This window comes from Thamnophis elegans, chromosome 13 (assembly GCF_009769535.1).
Source record: "Thamnophis elegans isolate rThaEle1 chromosome 13, rThaEle1.pri, whole genome shotgun sequence".
In the NCBI taxonomy this organism is placed as follows: Eukaryota; Metazoa; Chordata; class Lepidosauria; order Squamata; family Colubridae; genus Thamnophis; species Thamnophis elegans.
Window position 1 is genome coordinate 4190103 of NC_045553.1, and position 20131 is coordinate 4210233.

Sequence of the window (20131 nt, forward strand, 5' to 3'; positions counted from 1 at the left end):
ATGGAAGGCCGAGTCAACCTTGAGCCAGTCAGGATCGAACTCCTAGCAGTCAGCAGAAGGACCTTCAATCCTGCATTCCAGCCACTCCACCACCACAGTTCCTAAAGCCAAAGTTACCAAGATTGGGCACTCTTGGTATGAGGGAATCTTTGGAGTACCCCATTGGAGTTGATGACTCTTGGAAGATGGGCTTGTGCACGAGATGAGGGTTTTGACCTTGTGGAGCGTCAGCCGGCACGTGGCTGGATGCAAAGTTAGCATTTGCATTGTCCTTCCTACATGGCACAATCCCGTGCCAGGAATTGTTCGGCTTCCCTTCAGAGCTCAGGGAAGCAAATAAGAGGTTTGCATGTTTTGTCTCCAGCCTCGTTAATTTTAAGGCCCGTGGACTTCAACTCTCAGAATTCAGCCTCCAGAATTCTGGGTGTTGGAAGTCCACCAGTCTTAAAGTGGTCAAGGGTGGACCTGTCTACTTTACGGAGCATTGTGTTTGCTGTCAGGCAGGATTAATAAGCTTTTCAAAGTTCTGAATAGACGTCAAGAGTGAAGAGGAGTTCAGGACTGCTCTGCTATTGTTCAGTCATTGGGGAATATCTCCCTCTGCAAACATACACATGGTTTCTGCTTGCTTCTCGCTCTTCTTCCGATATCTAGGGGAGCACGTGACTTCAAGATTCAAAAACGAAGTGGAACGGATGGGTTTTGACATGAACAATGCCTGGCGGATCTCCAACATCAATGAGAAGTACAAGTAAGCCCTTTAGATGATCACAAAGGCTTTGCCCCCTCAGAAAACCATCTGCTCTCCTCAAAGCCCAACATTTCAGCTGTACGTGGCCCCGGCTGTGATCGCGTGCCAATGCTGCTAAATTATTCGAAGCAACTTGACATTTTGGGAACAGCTTTAATGCCTCCAAAAGCAGATCGAAGGAACCTGGCGTTCCATTGTCGATGTTCCGTCAAGCTTTTACAAGCTAATCAGTGGAAAGATGGATGCAACTATCGCTCTCTTCTTTCTGGTCTCAAAAAGCTTTGACTTTTGAGTCTGCCTTTGGCTTTTAGCCGTCCTGTGGTTTGTTTTGTTTTGTTTCAATACGTATGGGAGCCCAACAGTGAGTTATGCCTTAGCCAGTTCTATTCAATAAATTCTACATCGGAAACTGTTATTGTACCGCAGTGAGAAACAGTAATGATCACTGCTTTTCCCCAAATGGAAGCTGCCTGCCAAGATTGAGGAAGTGAAGCTATGAAGACCGTTGGACAGGAAAGAAAAGTTTCTGGGTTTTTTATGATCATCTATTTATTGAGAAAGAGCCTGTTTGGTCTAGTGGTTAGGACACCAGGCCAGAAACTAGGAAATGGTGAATCCTAGTCTTACCTTAGGCATGCAAGCCGGGGGGCTGACTGGACCAATCACACCTTTGCCGTGAAAGATAGCTGGGTGACTTTGGGCCAATCATCAGGAGGCTGTGAGTTCTAGTCCTGCATGAAAGCCAACTGGGTGACTTTAGGCCAGCCAGAGTCAATTCTACCCATTTAAGAAGGATTGTTGTTGTGGTGGTTGTGGGGAAAATGGGAGAAGGTAGATGCGTTGGAGTTATTTATTAAAATAATAAAGGTGGGAAATTTAAAAAAAAAATAGTTTTACAAACTTTGAACCCACAGTGCTGCCCTCTGTTGCAGGGTAGCAAGTTGTATGTTGTGGGTCATTTACCTAGATGCTTCTTCCCAACCCCTGTTGCTTCTGAATTTCGAGTGGTGCAAATTTAGCCTTAAAAAAAGAAGAAGCAATTGCTAGCTGAACCAGGAGGGGTCCGTCTCTTTTACAGTTATTTGTGCATGTAGTGTTTTTTTAATTTGAAACTGATTGTTGTGACTTAAATCTAACTGGAATAAAACTCCATTCTCATCGGAAGGGGGAAGGGGGAAACGTGGCTGAATCAGTTGTCCATTTCCTACAAAGGTCTAAGCTGAACAGTAAAAGATGTGAACAAGCCGATCTTGCTTTAGCCAAAGAACCAAAACGGAGGGGAGAAAGCTGCTTAGTTTTACTGTGCATCCGCCTTTTCCTTCTTGCTGTTTCACGTGTGCAGCAAGGTGGAAGGAGAGGCAGGGTGTGCCTGCTCACACGGGGCTCGTCTCTTCTCTCCCACGCAGGCTCTGCAGCAGCTACCCTCAAGAACTCATTGTGCCTGTCTGGATAACGGACAAAGAGCTGGAAAGCGTGGCCAATTTCCGATCTTGGAAGCGCATCCCTGTGGTGGTTTACAGGTCAGGCCCTCCCGGAGGAGGAGTCTTTCTGGAATCTTAGGGGATCACTTTTTTTTGTGGGTCGGTTCGCAGAATCCCAGGGCCGGATTTCGGAGGTGCCTTTTGCTATCAAAGTAAACATCTTTTCAGGGTTAGAAGGGAGAGGATGGATACAGCTCGTCCTTGGCTTAACAACCGTCTGTTTAGCGACCGAAGTTAAACGGCATTGAAAAAAGCCACTGATGGTCGGTTTTCGTGCTTAAGACTGTTGCAGCATTCCTTGGACACGGGATCAAAATTTGGCTGCTTGGCAACTGGTTCAGGTTTAAGACAGCTGAAGTGTCCAAAGGTCTATTCTTTTTTCTATATTCTATTGTATTCTATATTCTATTCTATTCTGTTCCATGTTCTATTTTATTCCTTATTCTATTCTATATTCTATTCTGTTCTGTTCCATGTTCTATTCTATTCTATATTCTATTCTATTCTGTTCTATATTCTATTCTATTCTGTTCTGTTCCATGTTCTATTCTATTCCTTATTCTATTCTATATTCTGTTCTGTTCTATTCTATATTTGATATTCAATATTCTATTCTAATTCTCTGTTCTGTTCTATCCTATCCATTTGATCCCCTTCTGTGACCTTCTGACAAGCAAAGTCACTGAGGAAGCCAGATTCACTTAACAACCACAGTAACTCATTTAACAACTATGGGAAGAAAGGTTGTAAAATGCGGCAACATTGACTTAAAAACTGTCTTTCTCAGCAATGGAAATTTTGGGCTCAATTGTGGTCTTAAGTCGAGGACTATCTGTATTCCTGTAAAGACGAAAAGAAAATAGTGCTTTTGAACGGGCTATTACCCTGTTAAAACTAAGGATAGTTTTGCCATAAAAGCAGCAGTGTGAGGCATGTTAATTTCAACTTCTGTAAAAAGAATAGCTTTTCCCCTTTCTGAACATCCTGGCATTTTTAAGGCTGTTGAGGTCCCGATTCCTCCTTCAAATCCAGGCTCAGAGGGGCAGAGCTAAATGCTGTTTCATTTTGTAGGAATGGATGATTATCCTCTGCAGATGATTACCTAGAGCAGAGGTCCGCAGGGGATCATTAAAATGTTTCTCGGGTCTCATTTGCCCAGGAAGGGACTGACTCTGGACTTTCGCAGGTTAGGTAAACTCTAGATGAGTCCCTCGGTTGGTCTCTCGATTTTAAACAAAAGGCAGGTCCAAATTGCTGACGTTGCTATTCAGCATCGACCCAGCTACTGTCGGCTGACCTCGAGTTCTAGATAGCTCTGGGTTATTTCAGACTCCCCTGCAAAAGCTGATTCAGTCTTTAGTTTTTGTTTTTCTTTCTCTCTGCATACTTTTAAAATGTTTTATGGGTGTGCTGTTCATTGGTAGTTTTTTCACAAAAAAGAAAAAAAAGCAAACTCAGATCCTCCTAAGTATTCAGATATATCTAAGCAGCACGTTCCTTTGCCAGTATCCACAAAACTTGTTTAAATCCAAAGCGGACGTTAGTGCATTTTATCACAATGTTGGCAATATTGAGAGAGTTGTTCCACAGGCCATCATGTTAAACAGACAAGCTAAACTACCTTTGCAATTCTTCAGAGAGCTTCCTAAGGCTCTTTAAGTCGGTGGTCCCCAACTTTCTGGCTTTTCCTTCGACGAGGGAGCGGAGGGTGGATGATTCCGCGTGAGGAGTGGCCAAGCGAGCGCAGAGCTCAATTTGCATGAGCCGCGCATATGCCCACCTGCCGCTTGCACAAATGGAGCTGCACATACTCGCTGTTCTGCCACTTCTGCAGCCCAGTTTCAAACACGCCAAAACCTGGAGGTTGAGGACCCCTACTCTTTAAGTCCTTGTTTGTCCTCTGTGGGAGTTCGTTCCTGTTACGTGCGTGTATGACCTGCAGTTAATTCCTGTTACAATATCGCTGGATTGGTTTTTGTTTCCATGCAGGCACCAGAACAACGGGGCGGTCATTTCTCGCTGTGGGCAGCCCGAGGTCAGCTGGTGGGGCTGGAGAAACGCTGATGACGAACATCTTGTCCAGTCGGTGGCCAAAGCCTGCGCCTCCGATTCCAAGTCGAGCAGCGGTAAACTGGTGAATGGGAACTGCTCGCGAGAGTTCTCCAATGGGGGAGACTTCTCCGACGCAGAGTTTGGTAAGCTCGACTTGGTTAACCTCACTTTGTGTCCAAAAGGTTGGCTGTCTACGCAATGCAAAGGGCAAACATCCACTGACGCCAGCCTTCCCAGGTAGGCCAGGTAGGAAGCAGGACCTGAGGAGCTATTTGGCAATAGGACTTAGACCTATATACTGCTTCACAGGGCTTTCCAGCCCTCTCTAAGCAATTTACAGAGTCAGCATTTGCTCCCAACCATCTGGGTCTTCATTTTACTGACCTCGGAAAGATGGAAAGCTGAGTTAACTTTGAGCCGGTGAAAATCTAACTGCTGGCAGTCAGCAGAGTTAGCCTGCAATACTACATTCTGACCACTGTGCCACCACGGCTCTTTCTTTCTACTTTATTGTAAAGCTACATGAACAGAATCTCGCAAGTGTGAAGGTACGGATCTTCCACCATCTCTTTTGACAACCAGATAAACTAAAGAGGTTTCTTTCAAATTGGCCTGCTGCACATCCATCAGGACTGCCGCTCCCCTTATTGTGCTCACTATGAATTCTGGAAATAGCAGCCCTGCACATCTGGATGACTCCAGGTTGATATAAAGCAATGTAAAATTGTAACCGTGTCAATTTTAAATTGGAAGGACTTCAATTCCCAGTATTCCCCAGCCATCCATGGGAGGACTTCAACTCCCAGAATATCCAACCAGCCATGCTGGCTGGGGAACTCTGGGAGTTGAAGCCCACCCATCTTAAAGTAGCTGAGATGGAGAAACACTGATAAAATGGGTGAGCGTTAGGGAGAAAGAGGCCTGTTTGTGCTAGCTACCTTCTCATTGTCCCTCTATTTTGCCTGCTCCTTTCCCAGATTCTTCCATTTCCAATGCTTCAGGAGCAGAAAGCTTAGCCATCCAGCCTCAGAAGCTTTTGATCTTAGATGCACGTTCCTACACAGCCGCAGTTGCCAACAGAGCCAAAGGAGGGGGCTGTGAATGTCCAGGTAGGTCTTAAGATTAAATCAGTCTCCAGACGCTCATGCATTTATATACTCAAGGAGGCAGAAATCATGTCTGGACTCAGCTCTGCCGGCTTCAGAAAGCTAGGTAGTTCAGGAAGAAGGACAATGCCGTAAAAATGTTGAGGATCTGCCCTGCCTGTCCCCCTATCCCTCCTGTTGCAACTGATGCCAGAGAGGGTGGAGCTGGGTTCCTCTCCAACTGGCAGCTGCCATGCTGACCCCTTAGCCGTTACGTCCCCATTGTTGTTTGCTCACAGTGCCAGTGAACCCCGGAAGGCATTCATTCATTTGCTGTCAGTCAGAAAGATTGGATTTACCTGAATCGCTTTCGCTTCTCTCTTTCCTGCTTTTGAACAGAGTATTATCCCAACTGTGAAGTGGTGTTCATGGGAATGGCTAACATCCACTCTATTCGGAAGAGTTTTCAGTCACTGAGGCTGCTCTGCACACAGATGCCGGACCCGGGAAAGTAAGTGGCCCCTCTCCCCCACTCCTCCCTTCTTGCCTTACTACAAGGGTCTCCAATCTTGGCCACTTTAAGATCTGCGGACTTCAACTCCCACCCGCATAATTGGTGGGAGAATTCTGGGAGTTGAGGTCCTCAACATAAGACCACAATTGAGCTGGAAATCGCCGTTGCTAAGCTGGATAGTTGTTGAGTCAGTTTTGCCCCACATTCTGACCTTTCTTGCCACAGTTCTTAAATGAAGCCCCAAGGTTGTTAAGTGAATCTCGCTCTCCCGTTGACTTTGCTTGTCAGAGAGATGCACAAGGGGATCACATGACCCCGGGACGCTGCGACCGTTGTAACTACGAATCGGTTGCCAAGCATCTGAATGTTGGTCTTGTCACCATGAGGATGCTGCAGGGGCCGTAAGCCTGAAAAACATCCCTTATTTCAGTGTCGTCGTAACTTGGAATGGTCACTAAACAAACAGTTGCAAATTGAGGACTACCTATAAACATTTTCACCCCTCGCCCTTCTTTATCTCAGATTCCTTTGCCCTCTGCACTAATCCAAGCCGAGCAGTGACCCCAATTCAAGGAAAGCCCTCCCCACCCCCTTCTGTGCTCATCAAAGTCCGGTTGTCCTCTTGTCTGCCTCTGCAGCTGGCTGTCGGCTCTGGAGAGCACCAAGTGGCTCCAGCATCTCTCTGTGCTTCTGAAATCAGCCCTGCTGGTGGTTCACGCGGTAGACAGAGACCAGCGGCCTGTCCTGGTGCACTGCTCTGATGGCTGGGATCGGACCCCACAGATCGTGGCTCTGTCCAAGCTGCTGCTGGATCCGTATTACCGGACCATTGAGGTTTGTCTCTTCAGAGCAGGTCTAGATCGGGGACACCTTCGGCTTTGAACTAGAACACTTGTGGTGGTGCTCACTAGAAGAAGGGAAGGCTGAGTAAGGAGGTGTTTAGAGAGTATCGGGAGACACAAAGTTGTGTCCTAGGATGAGCAAAGCAGGTGGAGCCTGGAAGGGACTTAGGTTAATTTTGGGGAAGGCCAAGTGACAGTGATATATTGCAGACATAACCAGAAGTGATTCACACACACAACCCTCCTTCTTGCACTAAAGCAGCCTTGGTGTGTTGACACTTCCCCAGAGGTTTGATTCCATGTAAATCAGGGGCATCCAACCTTGACAAGTGCAAGACCTGTGGACTTCAACTTCCAGAGTTCCCTAGCCAGGGAATGGAGAATTATGGGAGTTGAAGTCCACAGTCTTAAAAGTTGCAAAGATCTGACTCCCCTCCCTGATGTAGATTGTCAGGGCCATGGAGGGCTACGGTTGTCTCAGAGTGGCTTCAGTGGATCAAGAGAGGATGATCAGCTTGTTTCCTGCAGGGTTTCCAAGTGCTGGTGGAGATGGAATGGCTGGACTTCGGCCATAAGTTTGCAGACCGCTGTGGCCACGGCGAGAACTCGGATGACCTCAACGAACGCTGCCCCGTGTTTCTGCAGTGGCTCGACTGCGTCCATCAACTCCAGAGGCAATTCCCCTGCTCCTTCGAGTTTAACGAAGCATTCCTTGTAAGTGATTATTTTTCCCACAGATAATTCCCACGTCAACAGTTTTAATGTGTTGAATCTACACAATCTGACTGTCCAGATCCTACCTTGGAGTAAAAGGAGGGATTCAGCTCATCTCTAACTCTGCTGTTCACTCTGGGGGAAAAAAATAAGAGATTTGCTTGATGAATCGCATTCTCAGGCTCTTCTCTTAATCTTTGACACAATCTGTTCCATTGTTGTGGATTGTACATTGAGTAAGAGGAAGCTGCACCCTCTGTTGATAAAAATGTTGCAACTTGTGGGTTCCCTGGAGATATCCCCCAGCAAAAGAACGGTTAAAAGGGCAGGCCTTGCAAATTCTGAGGCACAGTCTCAAACAGGCAAAACTAGAGGACTTTGCATCCCGTACTCAAACAGTTTGAATTTTCACAATTCTTTGTGTTAAGCTCCCAGGGAGTCATTTTCAGTTGAATAATTTATCATCCAAGAATATTCTTAGTGTTCCAAGTGAGTAGTAAGATCTATTAAGCTGCAGTTTTGGTGTAGGTCCAATCACTGTTCAGTAGGACTATGTAGATTTGTAAGTGTTGTGTACCAATTTCTAATGCAAACTATCAGAATGAGGCAAATCTTAAAAACAGGAGGATATTATTCCGAGGATTTTTGTATCTTTCATCATCTCACTTTCAACCACTTCTTGGACAGAAATTAGATAGTCGTAGTTAATAGTCCATGGCTTATTCCTCTTTCTTTGTACTTCCTTGAACATTTTTTAAAAGTTCATTTCATCAAAGATGGAGAAGGCTGCCATGGGTGGAGGCCAGTGGTTGAATCTATTAATGTGTGTCATTCCAGACCATGATGGGCTCCAAGTGAACAAGATAATATATTATCTCTGCCAGGCCAGGTCCCAGGACTCTCCTTTCTTGTAGGTCAAGCTGGTGCAACACACCTACTCCTGCCTCTTTGGTACATTCCTGTGCAACAACGCGAAGGAGAGAGGCGAGAAGCACACCCAAGAACGGACCTGCTCAGTGTGGTCCATGCTGCGGGGAGGAAACAAAGCCTTCAAAAACCTGCTTTACTCCTCCCAATCTGAATCTGTATGTACTGGTTTTTATTCATCCTATATTTTTTCTTCCAAGGGACCTAAGCCCCCCCCTTTTCTCCCTGTTTGACTCTCACAATTGCCCTGTGAAGCAGGTTCCGCAGAGGATGCAGGTAGCTGTCAGCCCCCCCCCCCCCCCCCAGCCCAGACACAACACATTGGCAGTGAAATCCAACCAAGTTCAATCCTTTATTTGCTTGTACTTAACGGACAGAACCTTCCCAGACTAAAGTTATAACTTCTAACTTAATAGGTAACAGTATGGCAGGCTAACACTGCCCCCCTGCCAGGAGTTCAATCCTGACTGGCTCAAGGTCGACCCAGCCTTCCATCCTTCTGGGGTCAGTAAAATCAGGACCCAGATTGTTGGGCGAAAGAGGCTGACTCTAAAATGCCCAGAGGGGGCTGTAACCTGAAGTGGTATATAAGTCTTAAGTGCTATTGCTACCTCTTGACAGGTTCTAGAGCAGAGGTGGGCAACTGTGGAAACTTTACAACCTGTGGACGTCAACTCCCAGAATTCCTGAGCCAGCCACGCTATAGGCCTGTTGAAGTTCACAGCTCATATAAGTTGCCATAGTGGCTTACCCCTCCCCTGAACCTCTTCCTTCCTCCCCCATACAGCTTGGGACTGTGTTCTCCTAATTTGGGCTTCTCTCTCAAATGCACTGCCTCCTCCTTGGAAAACCACGGTGGTCCTGCCAGGATCACCCCCAGGGCCCCCCTTCCTCCTTTTCCAGGTGCTCATTCCCTCACACCGACTGAGGAAGCCACATAGTTAGTTAGTGGTTTCTTCTCGGGCCTCCTCCAGCCTTAATCTAATGTATTTTTCTCCATTGGTGCTTTTTTTTGTTATTTCTACCCTCTTTGGATTGGGGGGGGGGGGTATCATTTTACAGTTGTACCTGATTAGAGGAAGGCAGGTTTTTTATTTCTAACTAACATTTCTGTGCATCTCTCTACACTCAACAGCTGAGAGTCGCACAGACCGAAAATTGCAAACAATCCATCAGCAATAAACAGTATCTGTCATACTGATACTGACCGGCAGGGGTCAGTGTCAAAAATCTTAACATGCCTGAAATTTTCTTTCCCAAACTTTTGGGCCAGTAATATAATCAGTGAAAGAAGAAATCCATAACCAAAGTAGTAATAATAATAATAATAAATTGCCAATTTATATAACCTCAACTTCGTAAAGCTTTACCACTGCAGCCTTAAATACAGGTAGTCCTCGACTTAGAACCAAAATTGAGCTCCACATTTATGTTGCTAAGCGAGAAATCTGGCCTTTTCCCCATTTTACAACTTTTCTGGCCACGTTTGTTAAGTGAATCGCCGCAGTTGTTAGTCCCACAGTTGTTCAGTGAATCTGGCTTCTCCATTGACCTTGCTTGCCAGAAGATGCTCACAGGACCCTGGGACCTGTCAGGCCTACACGCTGACACAACCATCGTAAATATGAGTGAGTTGTCCAGCATTCCAATATAAACCATGTGACCGTGGGATTTCTGCAATGGCCATAAGTGTGAAAAATGGTCACGGGTCACTTCTTTCAGTGCTGTTGTAACTCCGAACAGTCACTAAACAGACTGTTAAGTTCGGCTTGGGCTCAGTCTCTGGTCATCTTTCTTAGGTGCTGTATCCTGTGTGCCACGTGCGCAACCTAATGCTGTGGAGTGCCGTGTACCTGCCTTGCTCCTCACCTTCCACCCCTGTGGATGACACCTGTGCCCCGTATCCCGTCCCAGGCTCCAACCCTGAGGATCAGCCTCTGGGCAGGTGAGCTTGGATTGCAGGAGATCTGCCGTGCTCCTTTCACTGTCCACACGTTGAACCAACAGCAGGTGCATAAAATGTAAAAATGCACTGGTTTGCAGAAAAGCACCCTCTCCCACAACGGTCGACATTGCAACTCTTGAATGTAAACTCACTGGGAAGTTAGACTTACATTTTTAATTTCTTTTTTTTTAAAAAAAAAGATTATTATTTATTGTCTTATCCTAAAAAGTAAAATACAAAACAGGAAAGCAAACAAAATGAAACAAGACAAAAGCATACATTCAACCCTAACAACAAAAACAGGGGGAGGGAGGGGGGAAATAGTGTACAAAGAAAAAAGAGGAAAAAGTGTTTAAGTAAATTTAACACGTAGGATTTACCTGGGGGGGGGGGGAGAAAAAGTAGTAAATTCCCCTCCCCTTTTACATGTGTTTGTGTGTGTGTGTGTGTGTGTGTGTGTACCGGTATATATACACATACACAAATGCAAACACATAAAAGGGGAGGAGAATTTACTTCTTTTTGTTTTTTTATAGCGCATCCATCTATCTATCTATCTATCTATCTATCTATCTATCTATCTATCTCTAGAGGAGGGGGAGAGCAGTCAACAGATTAAGTTAAACATTACATCTTCAAATCCCTCTATTAACCATCTCATCTCTTTAGCATGCAGAAAGTCCACCAACGGTTTACAGTCTCTCTTATATAAGAGCTTGATAAGAAAGTTAAACTTACCTTTGATGGCTCTCAATCTTCTTCTGCAGGCTACCAAAGACCAGGTCCTTTGACAATCTGACCACAGCCTGTGACAGCAGCGTAGCCCCCACCAACCGGCGTAGCAGCGACCCAAGCCTAAACGAGAAATGGCAGGAACATCGCCGATCCCTGGAACTCAGCAACCTCGGGAACCCGGGGGACGACCTCTTTGAGGGTGAAAGCTTGGGCAAACAAGGCAGGACTCTGATTGGAGCAGAGCTTTCAGTAGCGGTGGCCGAGGGGCTGATGGAAAACATCTTGCAAGAAGCCACCAAAGAAGAAGGGAGCCTTGAGGAGAATACAAGGGGTAGTCAGGAAAGGGCAGGGAAGGAAGGAGAAGGGGATCTCACGCTAGACAAGGAACGCAGGACTGAACACCTGGTTGGTTCTCCTACTATTTGTGAAAAGTCTGACGCGGATGCAGAAACCTTAGACAATCCAGTTTCTAATCAACAGGTGGTATCACAGGGTGCTTCTGAGCTCCAAGGGCCAGAGGAGGGTCACCCAGCTGCCCCTTGCACAGTCCAGAAGCCAACTCAGGGGGGAGAGCTGCCACTTGGCTTTTGGGACAATCCTGGAAATAGCGAAGTTTCAAGAGAGGAGGAGGAGGAGGGTGTTGATAATAGTTCAGCAGAAGCTGAAAATGCTCCTAGTCCTGCCCATCCCATCCCACCGTTGCCTGTAGGACTTGAGGCGCCCACACCAAACATGGAGAGCTCGACCGAGACCTTAATAGAAACGGGAGCCAGGGATGAAAGGGCCCAGAAGGAGTCTCCCCATTGGCGTCATCCTATGGACAACAACGTCAACGATCTTTCCCAGATGGTGGAGAATCGGCTGGAAAGGGAGGACTTGATGGACGCACACAAGTTGGCCGCAGCTCTAAATAGGACTCCTTACAGCAGCAACCCTTCCCCGTGTGCCTTGCCTTTAATGGACTATAAAGAGGTGGTGTGCAATGGAGACCTGGCATCCGAGAACAAGATGGCCGAGAGCCCGGCAGGGTTTGCTGCTCCTCAGAAATACGCTGCGCCCAACGGGCACTGCCTGAACGGGGAAGAAAGCAGGGTGAAAGTTCCCCTCGGCCGGCAAATCTCCCCCGCCAGCTGCAGCTCCACCTCGCTGCATCTAAGGAACCTCCACCACAAATGGGTTCACGCCATCCCAGGTCGGCAGCAAACAGCGGGCAGCCCGGACCAGCCTGCTCGGAATCATCTGGATGACGATGGGATGCCCATCTATGCCGACGTCATTCAGCAGCGCCTCCGTCAGATTGAAAGCGGGCACCAGCAGGAGGTGGAGAGCTTGAAGAAGCAGGTGCAGGAGCTGAAGAGCCGGTTGGAAAGCCAGTATCTGAACAGCTCGCTGCGCTTCAACGGGGAGTACGGGGATGAAGTGGTAAGTACATACAACCGTTTCTTCTTCTTGGCTTGGCTCCGCTTGTGCCAAGCGGCAGAAATGCAGCACAGAGCACAGCCCCAAACCAAAGGCTGCCCTGGAGACATGCGGCCCATCAATGACTTATCACAGATTGAGTTGGTTTATTTATTAAATTTACATGCTGCCCCTCTCGCTGTTGGAGCAACTCCGAGCACCTTACAAAATGATGACAAGGTTTAAAAGATAGTCAGTATGAAACAATTAAGATGAAATGAGAAAGCAAAAACGTAGAGGATAGGTGACATGGGGGGGAGGGAATCCTGTTGCTCCCCCGCCCCCAGTATAGAGCACTCCAGCACTGAAGGCCACCAAGGGCCACCCAGTTGAAACAGTTTTCTGGTTTGGTCCTTTGGGGTGAATTATTAATCATTTGGGGCATCTTCAGGGCTAATTAAAAGGCTAACTACTTTATTTTGAAGGAGAGGTATGTCTTTCATCAGTAAATGTTTGACTGGGGAGAGAGATCATTTTTAACAGTGGCTTCATTCTTTCATTTGGGGAAGGGGGTGTTTTTCCAGCATGTCCAGTCTCTAATTGGTTTCTACCATTTGGTTAAGGCAAACTTCACCAAATCAGGTTTGTCAAATAAACTAGAAATTGGTTCAACTGAACAGAGGATTCTGGGAATTAAAGTCCACACATCTTAAATTTTACAAGGTTGAGAAACGCAGTTCTGCATTCATGTAGCAAAAAAACTGGGGTTAGAAAGCTAGCTGGCTGGTCTAACAAGTTAGATCAGAAGCAGCAGTCTGTTGCGTCCTCTGAGTAAGACGGTTGTCTGGCCAGGATCCCCTCCCTGCTGAATTCTTTGTCCGAAGTTTTCTCAGTAAGCTTTCTGCTGAGGTTGATACTAATCTTCAAGATGGTTGTTTGCTTTTCAGATAGCAACATGTATCTCTTTCACTGTAAGTTTTTTTTTTAAATAGTTAGATGGAGAGATGGATAAAGACAGATGGCTAAGGACAGATAGATGATAAGTAGATGATGGATCGATGGACAGACAGATGATAGATAGGTAGATAGACAGACAGATAGATACCCTGTTTCCCTGAAATAAGACCTCCCCAGATAATAAACCAAGTTGGGCTTTTGAGTGCATGCACTAAAATAAGGCCTCCCCTGAAAATAAGCCCTCCTCAAAAATATTGCAACCCAGTAGCAGCCATGAGGTGATCACGCTTGCTGTTTCCTGCACCTCAATACCTCCCCGAAAATAAGGCCCAGCGGTTATTTTGGGGGTAAAAAGAAAATAAGACCCTGTCTTATTTTCAGGGAAACATGATGGATGGATGGATGGATGGATGGATGGATGGATGGATGGATGGATGGATGGATGGATAGGACAGACAGTGACATACACCAGTCTCAGTGTACTGGGGGAGGCCGTGTTCCAGAGGTTGATAGCATCAGTTTTCCCACCCTGCTTTTCCCAACCTCTGATCTGATTGCTCCCCACAGCAGATGTAGAAGAGGCCCCATTCTCAGCTGCTAACCCCTTCCGTGGACTGGGAGTAGGTTATGCTCAGCTGTGTTTGTTTGCCAACAGACTTCAGTGCCTGACTCAGAAAGCAATCCGGATCACAACTGCTTGTCTCGCTGCAGTACAGAGATTTTCTCTGAAGCCAGCTGGGAGCAGGTGGATAAACAGGACACAGAGGTACAGGCCTCCATCCATCTCCTGCGCCCTCTCCTTGTCTAATCAGCACACAATATACTAACGATGCCGCTCTGTGATTCCTTCCCTCTGGTCCTAACACCGGTCTTGATAAGCTTTCCTCCTTGACTCCAGCTCTCAAAAACCTTTCCACCTCTCTGCCTGTGTCAAAGACTTGCTTGCTTTCCGCTCTGCATCTTTGGGAAGTGATGAAAGCCATTTGGGGAGTTGGGCACTTGCTCGTGGACGTTTGCAGAGAGAAGGGAGCATGTGATGGCTTTGTCATAGATCGAGTCACCTGGGTTTGGGATTTCTCTGCCAGAAGAATCTTCAGGTGTTTTCTTCTCTCCTCCCTCCCAAACGCTGGGGCTTCTCAATCCGTTCGTTTTTCTGCTGTTGTCCCGTTGCTTTGATGCTCATGTGTCGGTGTTACATTTGAAAGCAAGGGCTCTCTTGTCTTTCTAGGTGACACGGTGGCTGCCCGATCACCTGGCTGCGCACTGTTACGGCTGTGACAGTGTCTTCTGGCTTGTCAGCAGAAAACACCACTGCAGGTATTGTGCCTTCCCATGCGCTCCCCGAGACAGCAATTCCCACTAGGCCCTTGGACCTCTGGAAGACATCCGTCCCTGTTAGTGCAGCTCCTGAGCCAAACATCCAGCTGTTCAGCAAGCAGGGCAGCAGACAGATGTTGCTCTTCAGTGCTTCCATCATCTCCATTGGCGGCAACAACTCTCCCGATAGCAAATATCTATTTAGCTCTCGTCACTTCCCTCATCTAATATGTTTGTTCTGGCTCATTAATAAAAGGGCCACCCTCTTCTGTAGATAGAGCATCCTTTCAAATGTTCAGGGTGTTTCTATTGGAAATATTTTCAGACCCCTGAAAATAATGAATATCTGTATTTTGTCTCCACATTGCAAGGGTGGGCCTGAGGCCGAGAGTAGTTTGACTGAAAAGCAGCCCCGTTTGGTTGACGGTGGAAGTAAAGGTTGGGCTAGAGCCTTCCTGGGTCTGTTGTCACTGGTTAATTGGAAGATCATCTTCCTAGTCTGTCTCTTTGGATGTCTGTTTGCGTCCTGACCAACAGCTCCCTTGTTGGGTTTGTTTGCCTGAATAATTTTGGCCAACATCTTCCACTAGTGACCTTAGCGACCATGACTAGTGTCCAGGGCCCTGGACTCCTTGGTGGACCTGTAAATTTGCTGTAAATCCCGATTTAAAGCTCACAAAGTCTTCTTAGACTTTGGATTGCACAGGCTACTTAAAGAACAGCTCTCACTGGGGACCACCTGTGTTTCTGCATGAGTTCTTGCCATGCCTGTTGACTGGAAATAAAAGAGCTCAGAGTAGCTGCTGTGTAGACGTATAGCAGACTGCCTCAATGGATGGATAATTGAGGTGTGTAAGAATCTTTGACCTGAATGTGTTCCCCAGAGCTCACCGTGCAGAGTATTTCCTTATAAAGTACAATACGAAGAAGTGAACAGTTTCTTTTTAAGAATGCCACTCACAGGCAAGTTGGGAAGCCAAAGCCCTCCAGATACCGCTGCATCTTTCATTATTGGCAATGCCAGCTGAGGTCGCCAGGACCTGCATCTTGCAACATCTGGAGAGCCGCAAGCTCCCCACTCTAGGCCAAAAAAAACCTCCAAAGGCCCCAGTTATACTTTTTAAACTTCTCTGGTTTAGTGTCAGCTCTGAGCTTTTTCTCCCCTCCCTGCAGGGACCCTGAACATGTTGATCAGACTTGGTGAGCATTTGCATCGGCCTCTGTTGTCTTGTCCGCATTTCTCCGATCAGCTCTCCAGACTAACATATGCCTCCCCCCCCCGCCTTCCTTTTTCCCAGAAGTTATAAAGCACAAGCCGCCGATAGGATGTGGGATCCGTGGCTTTTTGTTTAACGTTGGGGGCTCTCTTGACCTGCAAAATGTTTCCCTTGCGACAGCAGCTGGCTCATCTGCACTGCTCCATCAGCAGATTATTATGGTCTTGGTCTTGTTGTGTCATGGGACAGCTGATGGTAGCTCACAGGTTCTGGAACAATCAGTCCCAAATCTAAAAGCAAATAAAAGAGCTAAACAAAACTCCAACGGATAAAATTTAGGTTAAAAGTCAGTATTGTCCATAGTTTCACCTTTGCTAATGTGGATTATCAAGGACTCTGCCTTTCTATCAGTCCCACCAGTCAATTTTAGGATTTGGGCAAAAGGAAACAATTAGTGGGCCTGGGTCTTCTTTGGGGGCAATATTTTTGAGATATATACCCTGGTAGGATTCCATGAACAATCTCTGCTTCTCAAAATATCTCAGAAATCGCCTCCCGTCCCATAGCAGGAGATTCTGCTGTGATCTCTTCCATCCTAAATCAGCAATGCTGATTTAACAAAAAAGTTATATTAGGATTGCTTTTGTTTGGGATCATGGTTTTCTTTCTGTTTTACCAAAGTTCCCCTCCCGTTGTTCTTGTTTTGTTTTTTGTTTCTTTGTTTGAATCCATAAGAAAACTCTGAAATCATTTATTCCGGCCTAGTTTGACTAGCCTAATAGAAAGATTTTAGCTCGGTATTTGAAGGCTGATTCACCAGGGGTCAGGTGTCCCCCCCCCCCCCCCCCGCCTTTTTAAAGCTCCCTTTTGCTTGCAGTTAGATTATGGACAACATAAAACAAAATCGCAGCCAAGTAGTAAAGTTTAAATCAAAAGGGGTGGGGGAGGACTTATTCTGTTACATCCTTTTCTCTAGCATCACATCTCTCTAGGAAAGCCGCATAAGGTTCGGAATAAGACTTTGGGATGAAACGCAAAAGGCGTTTCTTCACTCCAGTGTCTCAGTTTGAGAAAGTGGCGCCCTAAGCAAGGAGGGTCCCTTGTCTCTGGTGATCCAGACCGGGTGCATGTGCTAAAATGCCCCTGCTGATTGACCACTAGCCAGTCCTTCAGCTGCTACATTGCTCACGACCCATGGGCTGTTTTCCCTTGCGGCTTGCTGTGTGACTTTGCATGGCAGATTCACGTTTTCTGGTGCTGAAGCCTCGGTGGGTTACAGTGGACTCCCTCCGAGTCCTAACAGCTTCTCTCAGGCCACATGATTTCCTTGCCCTCCTCAGGATCGGTTGGTGTTAATGTTGGGGAATCACCTGGAGGCAGAGCTCAAGTGTCCCATTGCAGGCAGCACTGGCACGTTGACCACCCGAAAGGGATTTTATGCCTCCTCCTGCTCCTGACCCTTGTATTGCAGGAATAGGCCCATCCCTGAAGGGAAGGAACTCAGACCTCCACTCCTGGGGTGGTTCTGCCTAATTTAAACCAGGCTGTTCTTGTTTAGAAATTGCATTTCTGCGTTGCAAACTCATTCGTGTTTTTTTTTTTTTCCCTTCCTGTTTCTGACCGAAGGAATTGTGGAAATGTGTTTTGCTCCAGCTGCTGTAACCAGAAGGCGCCGGTCCCCAGCCAACAGCTCTTCGAACCCAGCCGGGTCTGCAAAACCTGCTACAGCAGCTTGCACCCCAGTAGCTCCAGCCTTGACCTCGAACTGGACAAACCCATTGCTGCCACCTCAAACTGAGGCTCCAGCCTGGAAGGAAAGATGGGAGGAGACAAAGCTGCCTTTGTCCCTCGAAGGAGACACACCGATTGCCGGTGGACTGAAGCTGGTAGGATTGGAGGAGCTATGCACTTTGAGCTGGAAGTACAGGTTACTGCTCAGAGAGAGAGAGAGAGAGAGAGAGGATGATGGGTAGGTAGATCCTGGCGGAGCAGGAGCAGTCCTTCCCCACTGTTACTTCCCATTCCCTTTCCATCCTTCTCATGTAAATTTAGTGTGGATTTTGCAGGAAGACGGTGCAAGGGGTCTAGTGGGGGAGTCTCCCTGCGCTGCAGGCAGGCTATTCTCCCTTTGCGAGAGGAGAGGAAAGTGAATTGCCAGAGAGATTGTGAATACCTGTAGCATTAGGGCTAGTGCTTTCAGTCACTCCTGTGGCTTCCCAGCAGCCCCATGCTGCTTGGAGAGTTGTTGCTGCTAGAAGAAACGGAAACGGCCTTCTCAAAAGAGCTGGCTGGATTATGCCTGTTGCCCAAATGCAAGGGGTGGATTGCGGATCTCCACGCTGGGCACTCCTCTATGGCCGAGGGCGGAGAGGCCTTGGCTAAGAAGAGATGCCTACTTGCTTTGAGGGGAAGCGAAAGGAGAAAGGGTGCCTTTAAACCGGCACCCCCCGATGTAAAATTCTGTACATCCATTTTTATTTTTATTTTGTAAAGGAATCGGTGCCTAGGCTTTGACGGTAGCTTTTGAAATGCTTCTCCTTGCCCCCATTTTAAACCTAGTTTACACAGAAAGTAGAGCTGCTTCACTGCACTCGGTAGGCTTTGTGCAAAGTCAGGTGGCCTGATGGCATCGAGGTGTCCTTTTCACAAAACAACCCCATGAAGCAAGAGTGGGATGGTTTTACTTTGCTCTAGAGCTGGTTAGAAAAGGTGGGTTTGCTGGAAGCCCCCAAAATGAGGCGTTACGAAAAGAGATGTCTTGGCCACAACAATCTGAAACTGTTTTCCTCCCGCTCAGTTCGTTAATGTCACCCCATCAACATTTGATAGAGTCCTCCTATTTTTCTAAATTTTGTATTTTCCCTCCTCCACTCTCTTTAAAATACGCTGAGTTTATGGTTTTGGAGTGGGACGAAGAATTATAATAGAGAGTTTATAATCTGTGATAAGATGCTTGAATCCATCCAGAATCAATTCTTTTCCTATTGCTCTCACCTGTTTTGTCTTGGAGAGCTTAGATTGGTACATGCAATTCCTGTCTTTCTGTGTCACCACACATCAAACATCTTCCATATATTTCCTCTGCAACATTGGCCTTGATTACTACCAGCTGGGAGGTTCCTACACCCAGAACTGCCATAAGCTCACAATCCTGGCATGAAGCTCTGCAAGAGCCATAAAGAGCAAGCTACACAACAACGGGCGTAAAAAGAGCAAGAAACACAACCCCTAGGCTATTCTAAGCGTTTGTGCTGTAATAACTAGACTGGCCTTCCAAAGGGAAACTGGTTTTGTGAGCCTGTTGCCAAGGAGGAAATATAAAAGTGAGGCTTGCCAAACAGTTTTTGTTTTCATACTGATTCCAAGAAGGAAAATGTTTGTCAATCTGTTTCGTTCTTGATGTTTCAATTTTCCCAGGTTGCTTGTAAAGGATGCAGGTCTTGCATAGAACAAAACAATGCAGGGAAGACATTTAAAAATAAGGATCCAAATTCCAGGAGCGCGTAGCCAGGGACGCCCTCTCCTTAATGCAAGCAGAGTGTAATTTCTTTGCACTCCTTGTCTGCTTCCGACTGGGAGGACCTGTACAAAATTTCAGTGTTGTTTTCTCTCTCTCCCCCCCCCTCCCCCAAAGGAATGAAACACTCTGGGAAAATCAGTAGAGGTATACAGTTCCAGGTTGGGAACGTGGAAACAGGTTGTTGAGGTGACATACAGAAAGCTGGCTAATCTATGCTTTTCCAATGCAACTGGTGTGCAGCGAGACAGTTTATAAACAGACAAAAAAGAATAATAAAGGGGAATGGTATTGTATGATGCACTTGATCCAGTGTGATTTTATGGTACAAACAGATGGCGAAAAGGAGGTCTAACATTCAGCAGTTCATAAGAGGTGCCAAGGGGTTCCAATACGGGTTTTGGGGGTCTGTGATGTACAGTGTGAATAAACGCTTGCAGCTCTTAGTCTTTTGAATCAATGGAGCACTTTTTTTATTCATAGTTTCTCCCATTGGATGTGAAACAGGGAACCCAGCGCTCTGTTTTTGTGTGTGTGTGTGTGTGTGTGTGTGAGAGAGAGAGAGAGAGAGAGAGAGAGAGAGAGAATGTACTACATAAATCTTCTAAAGAGGAACAAAACTACTTTTATATTTTTCACTTTTTGTCAAATGTAGACTTAATACTTTAGAATGATTAAA

At 46.6% G+C, this 20131-nt stretch overlaps 1 protein-coding gene across 4 annotated transcripts in view; it reads left to right on the top strand.

Moving 5' to 3' along the window:
• The window catches only part of MTMR3 (myotubularin related protein 3), a 57186-nt gene extending 37278 nt beyond the window's left edge, over positions 1 to 19908 (top strand). For 2 of the 4 annotated variants that reach the window (XM_032228929.1, XM_032228930.1), the window contains exons 8-21: positions 655 to 751; positions 2158 to 2271; positions 4222 to 4427; positions 5262 to 5393; positions 5769 to 5880; positions 6522 to 6717; positions 7254 to 7439; positions 8354 to 8524; positions 10166 to 10311; positions 11079 to 12468; positions 14057 to 14167; positions 14630 to 14718; positions 15892 to 15918; positions 17562 to 19908. In XM_032228929.1, the coding sequence (XP_032084820.1) occupies positions 655 to 751; positions 2158 to 2271; positions 4222 to 4427; positions 5262 to 5393; positions 5769 to 5880; positions 6522 to 6717; positions 7254 to 7439; positions 8354 to 8524; positions 10166 to 10311; positions 11079 to 12468; positions 14057 to 14167; positions 14630 to 14718; positions 15892 to 15918; positions 17562 to 17733 (3149 nt within the window). In that variant the 3' untranslated portion in view covers positions 17734 to 19908. The other 2 variants (XM_032228932.1, XM_032228933.1) reach the window with 2 other exon arrangements.
• Positions 19909 to 20131: the final 223 nt, after the last annotated feature.